The sequence below is a fragment of the Lineus longissimus genome, chromosome 3 (genome assembly GCF_910592395.1).
Source record: "Lineus longissimus chromosome 3, tnLinLong1.2, whole genome shotgun sequence".
Taxonomy (NCBI): domain Eukaryota; kingdom Metazoa; phylum Nemertea; class Pilidiophora; order Heteronemertea; family Lineidae; genus Lineus; species Lineus longissimus.
In genome coordinates, this window is record NC_088310.1 from 23,613,104 (window position 1) to 23,636,547 (window position 23,444).

At 39.8% G+C, this 23,444-nt stretch overlaps 2 protein-coding genes and 1 long non-coding RNA gene across 4 annotated transcripts in view; 1 reads left to right on the forward strand and 2 right to left on the reverse strand.

The window, feature by feature from the left end:
* The first annotated feature begins 50 nt into the window (after positions 1–50).
* Positions 51–6,053, forward strand: LOC135485108 (serine/threonine-protein kinase Nek2-like). Its single transcript, XM_064766850.1, has 8 exons — positions 51–133; positions 1,067–1,196; positions 1,487–1,704; positions 1,953–2,190; positions 2,495–2,704; positions 2,949–3,184; positions 3,456–3,526; positions 5,003–6,053. The coding sequence occupies exons 2-8, from the start codon at positions 1,101–1,103 to the stop codon at positions 5,263–5,265; spliced, it is 1,332 nt and encodes a 443-aa protein (XP_064622920.1). The 5' UTR covers positions 51–133; positions 1,067–1,100; the 3' UTR covers positions 5,266–6,053.
* Positions 6,054–6,790: 737 nt separating this feature from the next.
* Positions 6,791–9,847, reverse strand: LOC135485109 (uncharacterized). Its single transcript, XR_010446525.1, has 3 exons — positions 9,678–9,847; positions 7,758–7,974; positions 6,791–7,494 (listed from the first exon to the last, which is right to left on the reverse strand). It is a non-coding gene; the product is annotated as an uncharacterized LOC135485109 (long non-coding RNA).
* Positions 9,848–10,167: 320 nt separating this feature from the next.
* Positions 10,168–23,444, reverse strand: part of LOC135484279 (ubiquitin carboxyl-terminal hydrolase 34-like) — a 29,474-nt gene continuing 16,197 nt past the window's right edge. For both annotated transcript variants that reach the window (XM_064765599.1, XM_064765597.1), the window contains exons 38-66: positions 23,184–23,249; positions 22,879–23,025; positions 22,552–22,608; positions 22,187–22,359; positions 21,726–21,892; positions 21,210–21,463; positions 20,742–20,924; positions 20,259–20,519; positions 19,488–19,568; positions 19,130–19,291; positions 18,713–18,877; positions 18,269–18,559; positions 17,980–18,024; positions 17,650–17,754; positions 17,115–17,262; positions 16,789–16,886; positions 16,411–16,578; positions 16,001–16,191; positions 15,490–15,667; positions 15,102–15,259; positions 14,572–14,777; positions 14,256–14,369; positions 13,819–14,045; positions 13,477–13,600; positions 13,169–13,248; positions 12,725–12,862; positions 12,335–12,472; positions 11,959–12,127; positions 10,168–11,704 (exon numbers count right to left, since the gene is read on the reverse strand). In XM_064765599.1, coding sequence (XP_064621669.1) covers positions 11,340–11,704; positions 11,959–12,127; positions 12,335–12,472; positions 12,725–12,862; positions 13,169–13,248; positions 13,477–13,600; positions 13,819–14,045; positions 14,256–14,369; positions 14,572–14,777; positions 15,102–15,259; positions 15,490–15,667; positions 16,001–16,191; positions 16,411–16,578; positions 16,789–16,886; positions 17,115–17,262; positions 17,650–17,754; positions 17,980–18,024; positions 18,269–18,559; positions 18,713–18,877; positions 19,130–19,291; positions 19,488–19,568; positions 20,259–20,519; positions 20,742–20,924; positions 21,210–21,463; positions 21,726–21,892; positions 22,187–22,359; positions 22,552–22,608; positions 22,879–23,025; positions 23,184–23,249 — 4,659 coding nt within the window. In that variant the 3' untranslated portion in view covers positions 10,168–11,339. The remainder of the gene's footprint in view (positions 11,705–11,958; positions 12,128–12,334; positions 12,473–12,724; positions 12,863–13,168; positions 13,249–13,476; positions 13,601–13,818; positions 14,046–14,255; positions 14,370–14,571; positions 14,778–15,101; positions 15,260–15,489; positions 15,668–16,000; positions 16,192–16,410; positions 16,579–16,788; positions 16,887–17,114; positions 17,263–17,649; positions 17,755–17,979; positions 18,025–18,268; positions 18,560–18,712; positions 18,878–19,129; positions 19,292–19,487; positions 19,569–20,258; positions 20,520–20,741; positions 20,925–21,209; positions 21,464–21,725; positions 21,893–22,186; positions 22,360–22,551; positions 22,609–22,878; positions 23,026–23,183; positions 23,250–23,444) is intronic.

Consider the following 23,444-nt stretch of genomic DNA (forward strand, 5'->3'; position numbering starts at 1 on the left):
CGCTGAGACATTTCGCTGCGGCAAATTTAAAGGGAAAATCAAAACAGAAAACAGATGAAAAATATCATTTTACAATAAAAACCGATTTATTGACTGATTTTCATGTGAAACATCGCAATAAGGTGTTCCTTGTGTAAGCCTAAGATATTTGTGTTTGTTGGAAGTATTTATTTATAGACTAATAGTGTTTTTTCGGTCATAAATTTGGACATTGAGTCAGGTTCCTGGAGTGGATAGGCTGGGTAATAAAGTCTGCAATTAACAAAAGCATGGTAGATAGTAGGCCTACAGTCACAGTGAAGAGTGCTTTATAAAAACTATTAGGAACGAGTTCACAATCCCCGATCACACCCCAAAAAAAGGTCATCGGTTGACTAACCCAAGCACCACTGTTCAATGGATTTATAGTTGATACTTGAAACTTGAATGCGATCAAACTACGTCATTTCCGATCGGGGATTCTAAAGTTTAGCCAACTATATATTATTATTATTTGTTATGTTGAAGTATCGATCTGAAAATTGTCATCGAGTTAACTCAGAATAATACAGGGTAGGGTGGTTGACCCAAGCCACAACCAACAGAGTAGGACAACCATGCCCATAAATGAAGTAATTTTAAAAGCTTGTGTAATTAGTCTGGTTAACCAACCAAAATTACCCTTAGCTGAGTGATTTTTGAATGAGGTCTTCAATCAGACCTGACATTTGTCACCAAACATGTACACAAAAACTAATTCACTGGACTAATTAGGGCTTCATGCTCAAACTGTCAATAAAAAATGGATGTTGTATAATTGGTGGTACCCAGTACCAAGTGCCCTCATTTGTGTTGTCATAACTGTCAGTTGATCAATGCAACAACATCCATGATGTTCAAGAACAATTATGGTATCGATGTGTGTAAAAAAATTACAACAGAACTAAAGATTAAGTTAGTTTAATTTTGAAATCATTCTTTATTATAAAAACACGTACTTGGTTTAATTTTTAGAAATAGGTCATTTCTTAATATCCATTCTATACTTCCTATTTCTTTATTTCTTCACCTTTACTTTCTATTTCAGTAGTCCTAGAAATATTATAAGCAACCCAAGAATTATGCCAAGTTCACTAGAAGACTATGAGATCCTTTATTCTATTGGATCAGGGTCTTATGGAACATGCAAGAAGATCAGACGCAAAAAGGATGGCAGGGTAAGAACATAGTCTTGGCATTTTAGCAGAATCTATACACAGGATGACATTGTTATAAAAAAAGTTTGTAACTAGCAATTTTGATACAGTATAAATCTTTTTGCAAGTAACTTCTAAAACACTGTTCATACATTCAAAATTTTAGAGATTGGCAATTGATATTCTTTGAAAAGGGTAAAAGGGTTTGTGGGTTTGGTAAGTAACGTTATTCCAGAGGATGTTTTTATATGTTATGAAACTGTGAAGAATAAAAAGACCACACATTTTAAACAGTTCCTTTCTGTATTTAGCTGTTGGTGTGGAAGGAGATGGATTATGGCACCATGACAGAAGCAGAGAAACAGATGTTGGTGTCCGAAGTCAATCTACTGCGCGAGCTTAAACACAAACATATTGTGCGGTATTACGACCGTATCATCGACCGGAGCAAATCTATGTTGTACATCATAATGGAATACTGTGAAGGGGGCGATTTGTCAACACTCATCAACAAATGCAGAAAAGAAGGGTAAGTAGAGTGTAAATTGTGAAAATGCTGTCTTGTGTCGCCCACTGTTTAAAGTCTGCTGTAAAGAAAAAGACTTAGTTTGGGATCTGGCTGGCGGAGGCTGTCATAATTGGTTATATTTTTGGTGCCTCGTTTTTGCATAATATACATTTCCCGGCAATTAATTCCACAGATATTACTGACAAGTCCTATAAAAGTCAACGATTTGAAACCTGAACACCAACATTTCTTTCTAAAATTTTTTCCAGACAATATCTTGATGAAGACTTCATCTGGAAAATGATGACCCAGATTACATCAGCCTTGAAGGAATGTCACCGACGGAAAGGTGGTCAGGCAGTGCTCCACAGAGATCTCAAACCTGCAAACGTCTTTTTAGATGCTACCAGAAATGTCAAATTAGGCGACTTTGGCTTGGCTCGAGTTTTACAACACGAGACGAGCTTTGCAAAGACATTTGTAGGAACACCATATTACATGTCACCAGTAAGTGCTTTGATTCAGTTTGGTGGAAAATGTATGTTTCAAAATACGATGTAGATTTCACCTCCTTGCCGTGTGACTCATGGTCTCGCCAAAGGATTCAGCCCAATCTTGAATCTGGCTGTTTGTTCCATCCTGTTCTGGTGATGATTGGCTTTGAATCATGGTAGCAAATAACTTGTATATACGTGTGTGTAATTGTAACTAAACCTGAGCTGAGGCAGATTTTGTCTTCAGTTACCCCATGCATCACTACTTTCAAGACCAGCCACTCTGGACATGTTGATAATCTCTCATTCTTTTTCAGGAACAAATGAACTATATGCAGTACAATGAGAAGTCTGACATCTGGTCACTCGGTTGTCTGATATATGAACTCTGTGCCCTCCATCCACCATTCACTGCCACTAACCAGAAAGACCTTGCTGTCAGAATCAGATTAGGAAAATTCTCAAGAATTCCTGTACAGTTTTCAGAAGATCTCAACAGAATGATTGGCAGTATGCTCAAAATCGAGGTAAGATATTGTGATATCGTATCGAAATGTGAATTTCGATTTTGATTCAAAATACAGCATGAAGCATTCAATAGTAATTATACATACCGGGTAAAAAATTATAAATTTGTGTAGTTTTTCTTGTCTATCACATACATCATACCCCTACAATAACACTGACATGTTTGCACCGAGACTTCACTAATTGCATGTATGTCATCTCCTTCACATGAATTTAAACGAAATCTGAAATGTACCTTTTCAGGAGGACCAACGACCCACGATAGAAGATCTCTTGGAGCACCCCCAGATCTTGAAACGTACATCACTGTCTACTAGTGACAAAAAAGAGGACCAAAAGAAAGAGGGAGAGGTGCTGAAACAGCGCGAGGAAGCTTTGAAGACAAGGGAGAAACTTTTAGAGAAGAGAGAGAGGGAGTTGGAAGCTAAACAAAAAAGTTTGGAACTCCGTGAAAGAGTGGTGGATGAAAAAATGCAAAGGTTAGGAAAAATTTCAGATGTTTGATATTTCAAGTTACTTTTCATTAAGTCAGGCCACCCATATGAGCATTTTTTTGCTGTAAAACAGAGGAGAGGTAACTTTCCTCAAAATAAGTGATGGCTTTGAAGCATACTACATGTATTAACTTTATCAGCTTGAAATGGCCTTATGATAAATATTATTGGCCTTAAAATATTGCTTTGTCTTTATAGATGAAATTATTCAGCCTCTTCATCGATATCTTCATGTTCTTCTTATCAACATTTTCAGGGCTGAACGAATGCTTCAAGAAGTCAGGCAATCACGGTTGAAAACGCGAGACATTATGGAAAGTTCTCCAGGTAATGGAAGTCAAAGCATTAGTAGTGCCTTGTCCAGACTAGCTTCCCGACATTCGCTTGGCTCGCCTAAGTTCCATAGGTTGTCTCTGAATTATACCCCTAGTCCTGTGGCCTATAGCAGTTCACCACCCCCACTGCCTCAAATTAGAAAGAGCAAATGTGTTGTGAAGAAACCTGTTGTGAACTCGATGTTCTCTGGTCATGCAATTTTGACAAAGGCTCCAAGCCCACAACATTCTCCTTCCATCAGGCAGCAGTAAATACAGATACCGGTAGTTTTGCCCCAAACAGCATACATGTATTTTGTATTCATCATAACTCTTCTAATGCAAACAGATCATTCGCTGTTAGGGATACTTCATTCGTCTAACACAAAGATTGGTAATTTAAAAATGTATCTTGGCATTTGCTTGTTAGTTAATTTGCATGTTTGTTTTCTAACTTGGTTTCCGTGACTTGAAAAGAAAAAAGCATCCAAATTTCTTCTTTTCCTGCTGTTAACGTTTTGTGTTCATATCAGCAGTTGTTAAGCTTTTATACTGTTACTTCATTTCTTGCAACTCTGTTAAGATTAATTAGGTTGTTTAGTTTATTTACGTTACTTTCCTCCGAACTGTTGAGCATGAAATAAAGTTACATTGTATGATGGAATTATTTCAAGAGTTGTGATGTGAATTTTTATCCATCTCCCATTTACAACATCTAACATTCATTGCTCATCTCTTCACCCATAACAGAAGAGTCCCTATCGGGCTCATACTTGGGGACACTACAACAATCCAATCTTCATATTGGTAAACCGGATAAGATATTTATTGTTAGGCATGGGACCCTCAACTATCTTTTCTGTATCTATGAGGACCAGTATTTTGTGCTGGGGATGGCATTCCCTACAACTATTGCTTTTGTCACGATAAAGATTGTTGGCTGTGGGACTCTTTTCTTGAAAAGTGCATGGGTAATTTGGTCTTGATGCAAATATACAGAATGATTTGCATGCTTTTACTATTACTTGTTTGATTTGCCTACTCTTGCACCGTATCCTTACTTTGAGGATTACAGAGGAGAATTTGGCTTTGAATGCAATGGCAGATGGTTGTGACCAGAGACAAAGCTATACTGATATTGAAATCTTCTAGTTAGCTCCATCTTTTCACAACTTTAATTATCACTTCTCTTCCCTTGTTAAATTTCATCACCAGGACAATTTGTTCCTATTTTTTTCACAGCAAAGTACAATATTGAGATCATCATCAAGTCCTAATTCTTGTAATCACATAACCACTTGCAATAAGCACACCTTTTGTTGCTCTTGTTTGTTGACTACATGTGTAACACCCATTTTGCTGCTCTGACAATGTAACCATTGCCATGGGAGTGTAATACCATACCTAAACAAAATCCCCGTACATGTTATGTTTATTGGTTTATACCCTGCCACACATCTAACCTTTGCACATTTCCTTCTCTCTCCAGATTTCAAATATCAAATCCTCCCATCATGCCTGCAAAAGGAATCCATACCAAGGCGAGATGTGACACCTAAGAAAAAAGTTCACTTCAACGATTTCTCAGAAAAGGAAAATTATAACATGGTGAATGACAAATATCGTGGAGAGGTTGAAAAACGTGATGGTTTGAAAGAGAGGCTTCACAAGGCAAAGATTCGTGCTTTGGAACTCCGGAACATGGAAATTGAGTCCAAGATTAAGACGCGACAGCTTCTTGGATTACGATGATCAAATGTCATTGCGCAGTGTATTTGCATTGAACTTAGTGGCCCATAAAAATTGCCACACAATTTACAAACAGTGAACTCAGTATTTACATATCCAGACACAAGCATTTTGGGAAGGGGTTTATTAGCTGCTGGACAGTGACATCTATTCCAAAGAGGCGCTGTTGAATATGCAAGAGGATGGAAAGTCTACTCAGTAACTCTCTGTACATGTACAGTGGACCAGATAAGTGACTCTGCATGTAAAAGCTGCACTACCTGCTTTTGTGTAGCATTAATGTACATGCAGATTTTATAATCCAGTTTAAACTGGCTTCAATCCATATGGCCTCTTACATGTACGTACATGTACTTACACTGGAGGACACTTCAAGTTCTTGGGCATTTTTTACTTCAGATTTTGATTGCTCATTCTACATTTTACAATCTATGTACACATATAATCTTGACCAACAGGACAATGATACTCTGATCATTAAAACGTGCCATTTTGCCAAGTCAGTCATTCACTCGATGTTTGCAAGGGCCAGTGGTTGCCACGATGCAAGTTTGTTACCATTTTCTTATTTGACCTGTTCTCATTCATGATACTTTGATTTCATGGGAGGGGGTCAAATATGATAATGGTATTATAACTAATTGACAATCCTTAAGCTTTTTGTATAGAGTGCAACACTTGAATTCTTTTAAAAAAGCAAATCTTGATTCCAATGTTCTGATATAAGGATATACATGTATTGAGACTAATTTATGAGAAGATGCGTTAATTTTAGAACTAGTAAATGTACATGTATTAGATTGAGATATTTTATAGTAAATAAAATTTGTGTGACAATACATCTAAGTTTTTCCAGTCCTCTGTTCTAGCTCAAGCTATTGAAAATGTAAAAAACTGGTGAATGCAATCCCCCATGTGATCCATAATGCAGATATCTTATGTGATTAGTTTCACAGTATCCAGGACATTCGGTGTAAACATTTGAGTGTCTCAGTTCAATTCCGGCCAAGAGCATAGGACTAGGCCTCCTGGTCACATACAAAAGTCAATAGAATGTGGACAACTTGATGCTGTAAGGGCAGTCACTTTGGACTATATGAAGACATTTGGCTGTAATGCTTCTTGTAAAATACCAAAAGGATCATGGGGCGACTGTATGGTGAGAGGACAGGACCGAAACAGAAAACAAATAAGTTGGCTAAATGCAAGTCAAGAACACAAGGGCTGGAATGGACAAAGACAAGTCTACTGTGACAATGCAAGAACTAATGAGAGAATGCAACAGAAGCCACTAAGCAGACTATGCTGGATGCACATACTGTCACATGAGGAAAAGGGCAGTCCGTCAGTCATCCTCCCTGATGGTTGAAACGGTTGTTTCAGCTATTCCAAGCTGATTATGATTGATGCCTGTATTAAATAAATGTCACATTGGGAAATGGGCAGTCGAAGTTCTATGATGACAGTTGTCTACCCAAAGGGCAGCATTGGAGAGGGGCTTGGGCAATGAAACAGTACGCTGAAGGCATTATACCAGACAATTGCAATTTATTCAAAATTCAGTACATGTACATGCAGTGCTACTCCTAACAACATGCCCTACATGACCTTCTACAAGGCTACTGTTACTACAAGGCCGATTATGGTGGGCATGGTTGTCACACATTTTCAATTTCAGGAACAAGTGATCGCATTTTTTGAGCGAGATGAACATCAGTGAAGAGGAAAATGTTATGGGAATTTAAATTACATTGCTGGAGCATTTCTTTCGATGGCATAGGATCTTAAACAATGAGACCTTGTTTGTCTCGCAGGTCAACTTTATCCAGCAACAGATAAGCTACAGTGGTATCTGTGTTTACATGTGGCTGTGATTGAACTTAACTTTTGGAAAACCTGTAATACCGGGTACTTAAATTTTCATTTGTGGTATTGACCAAACGAAAATCACTTAACATGTTTAATTTATGTACAGAATCTAAATAAAGAGTACCAACACACTTATTTACAAATTCATCCTAACTGTCCTCACACATCACCACGAATCTGGTGGTAGGGTCCGTCCTCCAAAAAGTTTACTTTTGTTGCGGAAGTCCGTCATTTTGTTGTCCGAATAGACCTTGAAGTAATACCCAACAGCTAATCCAAAGAATGGGATAAGACATCCAAGATACTTCTGCCTCATATTGGTAAACATTGGGTTGCCCCTCATCATCTTGTAACCAGCCATGGCTGAAATCAGAACAGAAATCATCTCTGAGAATAATGAACAATTTGACTTCAGCTTGCATGTAAATGATTAATTCAATAAGCTGCATCTAACGCCCAACAGGCAGACACGTATCTATGGCTCACGGAGTGGTTTGAAATGCCCAAGGGCATAACAGTTGTGAATCCAAGGACTGCATGGACTGCCACCTATCCAAGATGAATATTATGACAAAGCTGAACCCCCAAGCCTCAAAACCCCCATCCAACTGGCAAACTGCCTTTACCTGTTTGTGTTCAAAATGAATCCTCGATAAGTCCTTTCTGTGTACTTTCTATCGCTAACAGTTCTGCAGCTTTCTTAGCTTTGAATCGCTGAGTACGCGCGTAGTCCGTGTAGATGGCCCAGGCTGCCACAGTTGGAAAGATCACGGAGATGAAGTTGCGTTTGGCAAATCTCAAAACTTTTATTGGCACTGACACAACTTCTTTTTCCATGAATATCTAAAAGGATAAATAGGAAAGACTTCCAGTTCATTGAAAGGCACCTGGATGTAGCATTACAGGGATTACTGATTACACCTTCTACTTTGTGGTAAACAATTGACCATGGCCGGGGTGGCCTAGGCCTAACCTAATATTTTAATAACAAATTTCGTCTTGTTTCTCTGAATCTCTCTCCATCCTGTCACGACTGTGTTGACTGTTGTGACATTGTTGAACTTTAAGGCAATGATCTCTCTTGCCGTATGATAAATCACTGAACAATCATTGAAAAATATGCGGTCTACCTAATGCGCGTCCGGAACAATTTGTGCGTCCGGAGCGCGTCCGGAAGAGAAAGTGCGCGTCCGGAACAATTTCCTATGTAAATATGAACTTAATGTTGCATTAGATGGCTTAAATAGCATTTTAATTCCATGTAGAGAAAATAAAATTGGAAAAAATCTCCTTGGTGACTTTGTATTTTACAATTTTCAGCGGGGTGATTTGGGTGTTACACAGCCATCAAATCCCAGTTTACTGACGTTTCTCCTCAACCAATTGTTGTTGCAGTTGCAGAATTTCGATAGTAGCCGTGTTGTAATGGATTAGACTGGTATCTGGTGTCTCAGCACATGGAATGCCGTCAGAGTGTCTTATCATTGTTAATTTCACAAAAAATCAGAATCAAATATGTTATTGAAAATCGCTATACAGTCAAAGTGTCAATTAGTGAGATGTGTTCACATTAATATGTAAAGAGCAATCTCTAGTGAACTCACACAACTGTTTGACATGGGGGACCCGGGGAGCCCCCCAAACCCCGTCCTTCTGACATATTTAGCCAGTACATTGGGGGATGAGTCCCCCAAACCCCCAAAAATATATTTTGTGAGAAAAATAAGTGAAAATTGTACTACTTCTTTGATGTGAGTGTATCCTTAAATCCACTGTCATCACTAGATCCTTTGATAATAAGCCATACCTAAATTTAAGTGTAGCCAATTAGAAATTAATCTAAAAAATAAGTCCCCCCCCTCCCGGGCCCACTCTGTCGAATGGTAGAAAAACTGGCATTTTTATTTTAATGAATAAGATATATACCCAGGAAAATAATCATTAAGCTCATCTTTAGTTGAAGCTCTTAAAACCGCACTGAATTTTGTTGACCCCCTTCCCCCTTCCCCTCGATCCCCTCCCCTCCCCCCTAAAAGCGCAAATTGGCTTCACAATAATTGCTATTGCCCCTTATCCCACGGCACGCAAAGACAAACTCATACCGACTTAGACGACCACAACAGGAGAAGGCGCGTAAGGAAGTTGGGATATGATTATGGCATTAGTAATTAACCACCTCGCTGAAAATTGTAAAATACAAAGTCACCAAAAAGATTTTTTTCAATTTTATTTTCTCTACATGGAATTAAAATGCTATTTAAGCCATCTATTGCAACAATAGGTTCATATTTACATAGGAAATTGTTCCGGACGCGCACTTTCTCTTCCGGACGCGCTCCGGACGCGCAAACAGAGTTCCGGACGCACATTAGGTGGACCCAAAAATATGACCTGGCATGCTGGCGCCTGGGACTATCTCATCTATACTTCCACACCAAGTGTCTGATTTTCATAATTTGTTGGCTTATTTGAATGTATTTATTCAAATTTATGGTTTGATATGATGGAGAAGATGATAAGGAAAACGAATTTAGGGAAAAGTGTACCTGATAGACAGCAAAAAGCTGTAAAAAATGTTATTTCATTCGTGCCCTTCGATCACCCGAAACCTTTTTATGCAAGGGTATCAGGTCGATCGGCGACTGAGGATCAACTGATTACTAAGAAACAAAATAACTTCTTTATTCGTACAGGCTATGGCCGACAAAATATCGAATAAGAAGTTTGAAACGTGATATTGATTAACAATTTTGTAAGTATGCGAAATAATTATAAAATAATATTATTTGAATAAAGGTCTGTATCGCACGCTACTAATTTTTAGCTATATCCGCTGTAGTCAGCAACAGAAATAAACTCAATCTTTTTGTCCAATATGCCCGGGGTAAGCCCCAGAGACAATATTCGGGGGCTAATTTCGATGACAGCAAGACTATGAATCCAAAACTTTTTATGTGGAAAGAAAGCAGATGTAGGGGAGAAACTTCAGTAAAAGGGATGTCCCAAAGGAAAGAATAAAAAGAATCATGTTTACCAACACAAATTTGTCTTTATTACAAAGAGACGATTCTCTCATTGAGACATCTATACATTCTGAAAAGATTGTACAGCAATGGTTCAGACAATGTCTGCACTGATGATGTCACATTAACAAGCCATCAGGACTGAATAGTGCACATTTAAAGCATATGCCATACATCTCCACATGCAGAGAGCAAACTTGCATATGCAGTTGAATTCTTTACAAGTTTCTAAAATTCGCATTGCAAAAACACTTTTTATTGAACACCTTGAAAACCATATAACTTTCTTGACTATTTAACTGTTTTGGAAGATTTATCTGCCGTGATTTGATGCAGGGTGCCTCAAGAAATATTTGTTTAGGTTAAAAGACATTATCAAATTCTGATACAAATTTCCTCATTGGAGAGATACTCCACCTCATCGGCTTTTCTGAAGACAATGTGACTTCATAGGCTGTCAAGATAATGAGAATGGCTTCTTTCCTTAAAAGGACCAAGGGTTGTGGCAGAAAAAGTAAAAGGTTTAGAGTTTCTGTAAAACTCAAAGGAGTCACACATAGAAGCAATTACGGTTCACTTAGACAAGGGTAATATCCTGTTGAATCTGTACAAAAGGACTTTTAAAATTCAGACTGTATTCATTTTAAAATATTATACTTATTCTCAACACCCAAAGCAAATTAATCAGGCAAAATTCAGGCAAAACCTCAGAAGCTTTTTCTTTGCATGGATGACAAATACGGAGCTTGCAAGTCTAACAATACTAGACAATGCCACAAACAATGTGTACAAATACCCTATCAGAATTTCAATCACAACAGGGTTTTTCTGTGCACTCCATTGGTTCCAAACAATGCCACATGCAGAAGTCAATATCCTACATGTACATGTACATAAAAACTGAGTGTCTGAATTCAACTGACATCATGCATTACCATGTTCATCTGTCATACTCACTTTATATTTATCTAAATGCCTACATGCAGATTCTAGATCTAAATCAGCTGCAGTAGATCCCACTACATGATTGGTTTTCAGATAACATTTCAAACTCCACATTATCTTGGTTCCTAACAATACTGACACCACTATCTACAATGCATGGCTTCTCTTTTCCGATTTGTGCCTAGAATTATTTCATATTTCATTCCATACACATCAACACAATAAAAATTTCCATCAGCTTCAACTCGCCTTATTCTTTTCAATTATATTGAACAAAGTCTCAATGCTTTTTACAACATTATCTACAATGCCCGGTTTCTCTTTTCCAATCCGTCCCTCCGATCTCTTCTTCTCGGAGTCTGTCCATCCTGATCTTCCCATCAGTCTGTTTCTCGTCTCTCTATCTTCCTCCTCCTCATCGTTCTCATCATCATCTGCCTCCGCAGCAACAGCAGACGCACTGGGTTCCCTGGTTTCTTCCTCGTCATCTTTTGAAGATCCTGGATTTACGTCATCAGCCGTCAAATCGATCTCCTCCACTTCTGGCTTTGCTTCCTCTTTCTCTTGCTCTTCGCTAAGTTTTCGACGCTTTGTTGGTACCTCTTCTGAAAATGAAAAATATGCAAGTGGCATCAGCCTTAATGTACTTTTATAAAGACCAAATTCAATCAAATCAGCATGCGCTCATTACAAGCTTTGGTCAAAAGTGTCAGAGTAGAAACCTATTGTTGTGACCATTTACTGGAAAGATCCTCATAAACACTTGGTACATGTACCATGGTATGATTGACTAACAAATATGTAGAGATGAATGTCTGGTAAATTTAATCACCTTTTCTAAAAATGCCCGCAGTCTTACCTGTTTCAGCTTCCTGAGCTTTCAATTTCTCTGCGTCTTGTTTCTCCTTAAGTTTGTGTTCCTGATATTTTTTACAAGTTTTCAGTATGAACTCAAGGCTGTCCTTGAGAACCAGGTCCAAAGACTTTGGTGGTTGCACCGAGAAGATAAGTAGTAATGCTCTCATGTCCTGAAATGTGAGACAATACATGAAATAATTTAGCATTGCGAAGAGAAGATCTGGACTGAAATTGCTCTTGACAAAATATTTCTGATCAACTTGATGAATTGTTGTTCTGATGCTCCTGTTATCAAACATATCTTAATACCACTCATTATGTCGTCTACTCTAGTCTGGGGCTGAATGAGTTAAAGGGCAAGAAACCTGTAGACCTACCCCATTGATCCTCTCGGAGATCTTCATTAAATCAGCCTCACACCTGATGGCTTCAATGGATGCCCTCTCAGCAGCCACAGCAGTTATGATATTAACCAGGAGATTCCTTCCCTGGTCATTTAACACCTGCTGGTGAACCTGAAACAAACAGCATAGGCTTCAAATCAAAGAATTATATTCTCTTCTTAGCAATTTAGTCAGACATTGACCCTTTGCAGTGATTGGGAAGATACCAAGTTTGAATTCCTCTTTTTTCAAATATCACGCTCAAATAGCATAAGGGCCTTGAAACGTGGCAGCAATACGAAATACATTAACCAAGTTATTTGCAGAGATTGCGTCGTCAAATTACATGTAAGTATTAGGTATTTTCAAAGAGATATTACATACCTTTGGGAAATATGTACAGAAGAATTGATAAATGATATGATTGTTGAGACTGGCTCGTTCATCCATCAGGACAGCATCGACATAATCAATGAAGGAGGTGTTCTTGCACAGCGATGAGATGCAGTTCTTGTCTATGTGCTGGAAAGAGAGCCGAAACATGATGATTACACCAGCAATGGACATAGTCACTGAGGATACACCTGGGCAGGAGCGAAGTTCATAAACGTATCCCTAATCATAACATTATGAAATTGATCACATGAGTAATGGGCTATCACTGGAACCACTTGCTCATGCTTCCTTTCTACCCAAAAGAAACTGCTTTCAATCAGGCATATCGTTCACCTTTTTTCAGGAATTTCTTCCCACTTTGCACCAACAAATGACAGAGCTAATGCAGTTCTAAGCCTGCTTTTTTCAGTCCGATAATTTGCATTCACCCACCTCTGTGTGGTAGATTTCATACCATAACTTAGCAAAGTATGGCGAGTTGAGTGGAACACCTTCATAGGCAATCATGGCACCTGGAATGGTGAATATAAACAATCACATCAATAATGCGGTAAGATTCTATTTTCCCCATCGATTTCTCTTTCCTCCTGTTCTCCCCGCCAGCCTGGGTGTCAGGTTCATAAATTCTTGCCACACCCGGTTTCTCTGGGCAGTATAGAAATGGCTGCAGCATCAAAGACTTGTGTTGTATTAACATTTGAGGAAGACGAGTTCAAAGTGGAAGAAAACTCAATACTTACTGAGATTAATGATGTTCTCTGTGATTGTCTGTGTATTGACAGCCACTCGACAGACGAGATCAATAAAATGATAATATGGGAAGTAGAAATTTGCCAATGCTTCATCGTACACTTTGTCAACACCCTGAAAATATACAAACAAATTTTAACACTGTCAAAGGTTTTTGCAGGTATTTTATATACTTTGATGCAGAGTTGCAATCTGAAAAAAAACCACATCCGAATAAAAATCTGAATTCTGATGTTGAACTATACGGAATTACTCATGAAGGAGTCGATGAATTCGCTGAATACCATGGAAAGTACTCAGATAATTAACAATTTTTATGGAACACTGCTCACCCTCGTTGATTCCAACATGCTTGTCTGCAGAACCATCTGGTAGAGTGGCCTCGGTGGTCTAATATTGGACTTGGATGGCATGGACTTCTGTCCCCTCCGTGGGAAGAAAGGCCCCAACGTCACTGGCACGCTACTGTCCTGGAACTGACTGTGACTGTGGAGGATGATTGGGACTATCGCCTGCAGCGCCTCGTTCTGGTAGATCAGCAGTATCTCTTTAATCACGTCTGAATTAGGAATTTATGATATCTTTACATTCAAAGGGCCAAGGAAAGTGTCCAAGTGTAGTATCAAACCCAGGGATTCTGTTCAAAGAGTGCAATATCCACCAAGTTATCCAACCAAGTGACAGTGAAATTGTCTTTCTACTTCACCTGCATACATTAAGAGACTTAGTGCGAGTAGGTCCAGACAATTACTGATTAGACTTCACTTACAAATAGCACACTGTCTGGCTTCATTTGGGACGTAGGAGTTCAGCAGTTGAAGGAGCTTCCTCATGAACTCCACACGCTCTTTCCAGTTATGCAAACAAGCTTTCACTTCCGTCACTGAAAAATATTACAAACACTGTCTAAATCACGACAATACATTAAACCAAGTCTATGGAAGACTGCAAGAAGCATCACGATCCAATCAAAACTGAGATGGGAGCAATTGTCAAGGTCGTGTCTTCTATTGTTTAAGATTGTCAGGAAGCTAGATGCACTTATTCATACTTTTCTATGGGGAAAAGGATCTGGAAGCACTTACCTTTTTTCTCAGAGTAGACCCTCGCCGCCTTCAAAACAGGTGTGACAATCTGCAGTAACTCGACAATGTCGCCTGTGACATGACAAGCCGTCGCCTCGTGGAACATCATATGCAAGGTGCTGAATGCCTCTGTCATCATTTGCAGACCATTGTTGTAGAGTAACATCAGCCTGTCGTCGTTTGTCTCCACCAGGATTTTGAAAGCACTAGAAAGGAGTTTGAAAGTAGGTTGTGAAAAACCAGATTGGAAATGTTAGACAGCATGCATGTTTGAACAAGCACATGTTTCATTCATGTCGGAAAGAAACTTTTTATAAAACTAAATATTCAATATTTCGGCCCTAGAGGTGTACATGTAAAACTATGGCCACTTCCTCTTCTTCTCTGGCATTTGCTTTAGTGAGCAATTACCATTGAGAACTAACTTTTATGCTGGAAAGGCACCAGGTATGAGAAACATCAGTTTTCATCTCATTCCAAGGTTGTGGTCATCCGAGTCAAGTGTCTTGTCCAAGACTTTTTCCACTTACTTGATCATGGTTTGCCAGTTTGATCTTGCCTCAAGATTCTGTAGATACAGCTGCAGTGTCGTCCTCTTGAATTGGTTCACCGACTTGATATCCTCTTCTGTGCTATCAGTGTACTTGGTAGCCATGAAGCGCATCATCTTAAACAACTCTTCAACAGCCTGGAGGCGGAGGGAGAGGAAATATCAACTGTGAGCAAGTGGTCTTTTGGGAGAAATTGTATCAGCGGGAGCAAAGAAACTGGCGGTAAGAAATACAACTGATTTACAAGACAACCTGAGCAGGTCACGGATCATCAGGGGTCATTTCTGTGCCCTTTTCTGCCCTGCGTTCTGAGATAACTGATGAAACCCTTGTCCCCCTAGAATAATAAAAGAACTTTCCAACTTACCACAGTGTACTGAGCAGGATAAGGTGTGATGTTCTTGAATGCCCACTGGATGTTCTGATGATGAGCCAACTGGCGTGTGAATGGCCGCGAATGTTGACAGCACATGCGCAGGATGCCATAATAGGCAGGCAGCATGCACCGGTTGAACAAAACGACTTCTTGGTCATCATGGTCAGCTCTGGCGAGAAAGAGCATAAAAATACATGTACAATAATATGCATCATTTTCAGTACAAAGTGTCCTCTGCGGTTGGTGCAAATGTGGCCCTCTCTCCATAGGCTTGCCTCATTCAGAAGCAGGGTCAAGCTCAATCCTGACACCACACCCTACTGAATTCTCAATTGTTTCTTCTTCCAAATTGCAGGCAGTAATGCATGTAAAAGATGAATGCTAAGTTCCCTGCTATTCAAGCCAGTAAAATGTCTGTAAAATGTGGGTAAGCTATCCGACATAGATCTGGTTCAACAATATTTTCAATTTAATACAGTGGACATTGATTAATTGTACTTACAGGATGTAATTGAATGCTATATTCTTAGTAACATGAGCATTGGAGACTATCAACTTGATGTTGTCAGGACAGTCAATACAAGCTTGGTGCCAGTAGATCAACAATGCTTGTTTGTTATGGTGAATGGCAATAGGTGGCTCTGTCAGCTTTGGTTGGAACAGTTGCCACAGATCCAGGAAGTACTGGGAGAACTGAAGAAGAGAAACCTGGTTATGTCACGGAATCAAAACCAAGGGTCTATTCTTGAAAACAAAGTTACATGTATGCCACTAACTCTGTGTGAACACTGCTCAGTTAATCGATTCAGTTCAGTTGATCCATTAGACTTGAAATGCCAAGTTCAAGAATCAATTGGTGGATAAGTTACTTGGATGATGCGAAGGCCATGCAAATGATTGATAGTTCCTTACCATGAGTTTTTCTGTTCTTGAGACCAGGCAGAATGTCATCAAGGTGAAGTAAGAAACCAGCTTGGTTGTGCCATGGGCACTTGCATCCACAAAATGTCTTGCCCTCGATAAGAGCCTCAGTAATTCCCTGTACACCTCATGCAATATGGCAATGGATTCTTGATTCATCTGCAACAGAACATTCAAAAGAACTCAGAGCATAGCCTGAATGATCTTCATTGGAGGTCAAGGTCATTAACTTGAGTCAGCAGATGACAGAGTATGTAGTTGTAAGCTTGATAAGAAATAATCTTCAAGAAATCATCAGTCAACAGCAAAGGTGATGAAATGTAAAAGCCGTGGTGGTCAGGATGAACTTGAGTAGGGCTAAATACTTACTGTTATTTCTTTGTGAGGACTTAGCAGACTTCTCCCACTCCTGAATGCTTGTCTGAAACTGTTACTAGGCACCAGGGAAACCAAGAGATGGGCGGCAGCTGAAGACAGAACATTGTGACACTATATATTGATAAGTATAGGAAAAGAGCATAAGTGTACATCCAGGCACAGGGTTTGCTAACCTGGATTCATGTGTATCAAGTGTGCCAGAAGTGGATACTGGAATTTTATACCAAGACATGTAGCAAAAGCCTTCACATCTTGAGATGACCCTGTAGTGACAATCTAGAGTAGAAATTGTGAAAAAGGAAATCTCTAAAGCTCACCATTTCTGACTCTGTGGTTATTGTTAGCAAGCAGGTAGGGTTCCACCCAGCTGTCTATACTGCTCAACACCCACTGGTGAGCAATCTTGTTCCTTGTCACCTGTGTCGCTAACCACTCAAGGCACTGCTGTGGACAATATTCTGCTAGCTGAATTGGCAAGATGAAAAAATATTAATGAATTTGTTGAGTAATGCTTGCAGGAGCAGAAAGCTTTTTTCCAATCCCGATGGCCTAGTTAAGGTGTCTGCCTCATGAACGGCAGGTCGAAGTGTCAAGCCCCATTGATAGCACATTCTGATGCATCAGCCAGCTAGTAAAGTATAGGATACAAACTGCCTTCTTGGCAGGCACCTGACATTAGTGATTGGAATTCGGAAGAAAAGAGTGTCTCATGAGTCAAGTCTGGCTTGCCCTTTCTTTAGGGGTGACACTACAAGTATACCATGATGATAAGCTACCAAAGCCGGGCAACAAATACTCTTGAACCAGGACCAGATGTAGGACAGTACAGAAAGACAAAAGCTGGTCTCTTACCTCCCAGAACTTCTGTAGTATGTATCGGGTGAATGGTGGTAATCCTGGTGGCCCTCCAATAATCTCCACCAACATAGATAGCACCTTGAAGAATGGCTGACATTGCTGTGAGAAACAAGATGCTAGTTAATACTAATTTGATAGGGGAAGGAAAACTGAAAACATGTACATGTACAATGCATCTTGATCCCATCTCTTATTACGAGCGCTTAATGGGGCTGATCGGATATTTGACATGGGCTCGGAAAGGCAAACATCTCTACAAAAGGGCTCTGGGCTCAGTCTGACAGTGTATGTAAAACCAGTGCTGAATAGTCAAGTTATTCTCACCTCTTGATTCAACTTGGTTATTGAAGTGAAGATCATCTGCACAATCTACAATAGAGAAGGAACACATCAACAAAATTAAGGCAACAAAATCAACTGAGAGTACATGCAGGCCAATCAGCCAATTCGTGAGGAGGGTAGGCTCAGCGCATCCTGATCCCTCCCTGACTATCTAAATGTATTCCTTACAGCTCCAGAATTATTCAAGGCCACAAAATCTATTCATGTGTACAGCAAAGCTGCTGTGAGTCAAGTTGTCATTTGAAACAACAGTCGTCCTCGCTCAACTTACAGCCACAGCAAGTCTCTCGTTCCACCGGCACATGCTGAAGATGAGATTGCATGTCTGCCTCAAGTTGATACTGTCTCTGATTTGACTGAAGAAGAACGGGAAACCCTTTCCCCCAACGATTGCATTAAAGTCTTTTTCACTGAGCTGTAGATCTCTGTCTTCGCCACGAGATTGTTCCACTAAAAGCGAGATCAGAGCGATCATTTTTTCTAGCGATATTGGTTTGAATTTCTCATCTGTCAATGCAATGACGTCTTCCTCTTCATCTTCTTCGTCCGAGATTATTTCCACCTAGAAAAGCGAAATCAGAAGATTGAACAAACACTCTGACTTGTTCACGATGTTGTGAAGTACTGTATAGAGAATAGTAATGAAGAAGTATGAGTAAATCTGTCCGAGTGACTATTTAAAAAGGGATCTAATGCAAACAAGACAAACACTTACATAATTGTCCTGGCACTTATAGCCCATATAGAAGTTGATGAATGTACTGATGGTGCTGAGCTGTATAAGAAATATACACTCATCGTCTCCCATCTTGGCAAAGTCGAGGAAGAAGGCGAAATACTCGGCCAGATGTTTACTGCTGGGCTTAGCACCTTGCTGTACCTGAAAATATCAACAGAAAAATGTTACCTTCCTGGATTTGGAAGTGTACAGATAGGAAGTGCCAACAATGAGTGTATACCTCAGGCTGGATTTAACTCATATGCCCAGTCGCCCCAGGTGTGCTTTGACAGGAAGCATGATGGCAATTGTCCTATTTTTGGTCCGGAAATGGGACAGGGAAAGTCTGATTATAACTTTTTTCTCAAAACAGGTTTGGGATATCGCATTGCAATACATGACACCAGTACTTACAATTGCTAGCATTTTCTTGATGAATCTCGTGACACAGGATTTGTTGCCGATCTCACTCGGGTCAATGTCTTCATCATCTCGCTCTGTCAATGGATGCAAGTACAACTCCACATGCGTAGGTTTGAGCTGTGTGATTACATGAATCAGCAATCGCTGGAACATCTAAAACAAAACAGAAAGATAGGAAAGTATTAGTCCTCCCAAGGACCAAGCTATAAGCCGACTTCTCCTTTCTTTCCTCTTTACTGATTTCTAAGGGATACTCAAGAATTACAGTCATAGTTTGGCATTTATCCACATGCAATCTCACTGAAACCTGGTATTTGCAGAGAAATGACTGATTTTTTGCCACACTGACCTGTCTGACAACCTGGTTTGGACACTTGATGAGGATCTGCTGGCACCACCAATCATCCTCTGCCATGTGATCGAGAAACCACTGGAAGACAAAAACATTTATGTTTACAATTTTCCGTCTTTAGCAATTTCATTCTGTATTTGTTCAACTTGTATCAATGGAAAGTACCTTTTTATTGCACCATTTAGAGTAGAACACTACATGTATCTCATCTATATTGTCCAACATACAGAGTGGGTTCAACCAAAACTACCGTATTTTCCGGCGTATGACCCGCGGCTTTTTGCCCTCAAACAGGCCCAAAAAGTGGGGGTGCGGGTAATACAAAGGTGCGGGTCTTGCGTGGATTCTGAGAGGGATAAGCCCCAACCCCAAAGAAAAAAAAGGGGACCAAACTGGTTACTTGATAAGGATTTATGTCCATCGTTTTCGCATTGTTTTCAACCAATATTTCCGCCATGATCGCATAGTTTGTGATGTCTCCGCTAGGGAAAATAGTTACGGCCATGCTGGAATTGATCCACTTTGGTTAACAATTAAAAAAAACATGGCGGTTCTAGGATGTCAACATCAATGAATGGCTTACTATTTTTGGAGAATGCGGGTCTTGGAGCAGTGCGGGTCATAATCAGGTGCGGGTCTTGCGTGGCTTTAGGTAATGGTCAAAGGGGGTGCGGGTCATAGGGCAGTGCGGGGGATAATCCGGAAAATACGGTACTTGATGAGGCACTGACCCAAGATACCAATGCATAATCTTAAAACTTTGTTTACCTCGCATGCAGCATGGCAAGAGTTGAACTGTTTTGTCAGGAGCTCAATCCACTGGAGCATAGTTGGCTTTTCCTTGGCATGAATCAGTGTCTCTAAGACGAATGATGCACTGAGTTTGGCTGCGAGTAACGGTACTTGGTGTTCATCATCGCGAGGTAGCGTGGTCGGGATGTAACCACACATCTGCCACATGAAGCCAAAGTAGGTGTGCTCGAGGATGTTCTTGTCTTGAAGGAAACGTGTGTTATCTTCCCAGATCCACTGGAAGAGAATTTTGAGAATAAGCCAACGATGAAGGGAGTAGTTTGAAGCACAAATCATGGCCAATTACAGACAGTTCGTATAAAATGCTCATGTGTAAATCCAGTATTCCTCAACCCATGCAGTTCAGATATTTAGTCAACTCCTTGTTGCAATGACTGAAGGATCCTGACTGTACTTAGAGTGTGCCATAATCATAAACACATTTGTCTGAGTAATTACCTCTGCCAGTTCTCCAGACAGGTCGAAGTTGAACTTCTTGGGCTCTTCCAGTGCACTGATCATCTCCATGGGAGCCTCTCCTGGTCTCTTTGGTATTCGCTCATAGAAAAGCATGTATGCACTATTCGTTTTCTCGAACGAGAAGTCCATGAATTTGTCTGTCACTGAGTCGTACGTTTTACTCTGAAAACAAAACAAATGCAAAATTTATGTAGCAGTAATGAGGAAAGTGACTGAATGAAGGAGTCACTGAAGCACTTCGAAGGTTAATTTTTAGTCATTCACAGTAACACATACATGTAGTGGGGAAATTAATGAACAAAGTATTAGTAAGCAAGGCCTGACGGTCACATCGGGGGTTATATTTCTTTCTCAATGGAGGATGTATCTGATTAATTTGAATTTTTGATATCAACAGAGGCTGCACTTGGTGAGGAAGACGTGGTTTATGTCACCACAGGTACTTACAGTCATTTCACCTCCAAAACATTCCGAAGCAATCTGGCATGGATCAAACGGCTTCACCTCTGCATCGTTGAACAAGAACCAGCGGTCATGTCCCGACTCAGCCTTATTTAGCCTATCCCTGATGAAGCTGTAATAATGTCCACCATCAGCTGTACCCGTATGGACTGTGACACCTATCAGCTCGTACTCAAAGCTGTTACCATCTTCGTCGTCATTGTTATCATCGTCAATCTTATTCACATCTTCTTCATCAGCTGAAAAAGCATGTGGAGATTATTGCTAATTATATTTTGCATTGCCGGTCTAATAGGGAACTGCTGTTTATTTGTCGACTCCATTGCGCTTCAAGCAGATACTTCTATTCAAGCACAACACCATAACAACCTAGCTTGATTGCTTCGCTTGGTGATTTTAAGTCAGGTACCATTCAAAAAATATTTGAATTAACAAAAATCTTCAGTGTTTTAATTCAGACCGACATAAGGAAATGGAATAGCTTCAAGTGCATTTGCTTACCTAATTTATCTGGACCTAGCAGATTCTGCTCCATGTAGTCAGCCACCGAGAGTCGCAGGGGGAAACTGAAGTGTGTGTTGACCTTCTCCTTCATCATTGTCACCATGTTGAATGTATAGCGCATCGTGTTGAAGCAGAGGATCTTGGGTAATTTCCTAAAGCACGCTCTGGAACCAAAAGTAGTCGAGATGAAAAAATAAGCACTTTAAATTCTTATTTGAAAAATTATTGAACTGCAAAAGACAGCTTGTTACTTAGGATGTGGATCTTTATTCCTCTGAATTTGATATGGGAAGCACTGGTATGGTAGCCGGCAATTACTACGGTTGGGCATAACTGTAGTACATGTATATGGCCTATCCCATGACCCCTCAACAACTCGACAATGTCACCACAAGACCATGTCACTCCTCATCAACTCGGCCAATTATCACCCCTCAAATGTTTGCTATGCTACATACCTCTTTTCTGCTCTGACTTTCTTTCCACATTTTGAACATGTGTACATGTTGTCACCTTCCAACGTGTCTTTCACTGTCACTTCATCTAGAGATTCGTAGAGATTTTTCATGTCAGCCACCTGACACCTTACTGTGTAGAATTCCTCCAGCGTTCGGCTCACATGAGGGCAATCCTGGGAAGACAACGAAAAAATATTCATGATTGCTGTGGTAATTGACAGATTCCTAAGAACACAAAATCTTCTCAGGCCTCTGTTTACCTTCATCTACATGTCAATGCATATTTAGAAAATTTTAATCAGCAGATAATTTGAAGTGCACGTACACATGTATAACATTTAATAGAAAATTTCCCTTGAACTTACCAGCGAAACAACATTGTTGGAAATCACACCACCAAAGAGACTTTTGACTAGCCTTTTCTGAAAAATCAAAGAGATCAATCATACAATGTAGGATTGATTTAAATAAATAAACCTTTCAGTGAAAATAATGTCAATGCCTGCAGATAGCAGTCATGGGTTACCAGCGACCACTCCTTTTCAAGGACAATCAGATACATAAAACAGCCAACACCAAAGACATCGTGCTAGGATTCGAAGAAAAACAACTGAGGAGGTGAGCTATTTTGCCACGTTGAAATTTGGATGAGCAAGCAGGCACAGAGAAGACAAAACCTTTTGAGCACTCACGAGTTCTGGTGACATTTCCTCCAACTTGCTGATGAGATCGGTGAAGAATTCCGTCATATCCTTCTGTTCTCCTGTATTGAGGGGCTGTTTATCCATCGTGTAGACCTTGCAGAAGCTACGAGGGTTGTATGCCTTCCTCTCACTTTCCTAAAGAAGAAATCAAATCAAATTTACTCCCCACTAATCAATAAACTTCACCAATGGGTGCAATATGATCATGAGCAAAAAAAAGTTAAAATTTTCCCTATGAGTTAACATCATTATAAGAGTTATCAATTCACAGATCAGGACTGGCTTTTACTTACCAACAGATAAGCAAACATCTTCCTCAATTCAACTAAGGTTCCTTCATGGGGGCCATCTGAACTACACTGAAAACGACAAGATAAAATTAACAGTTGACTAAATATTTCAACTCATTTGTGTGAAAGTCACAAATTTAGCAGGAAATGCAAGAGATACACAGCCAGAGTTTTGAGTTTGAACCAGCTGAAACATCCTCTGTTCAATACTTAATTGTATCTTCATAAAATATATTTGTTACCTCCATCGAACCCAATGTTGAG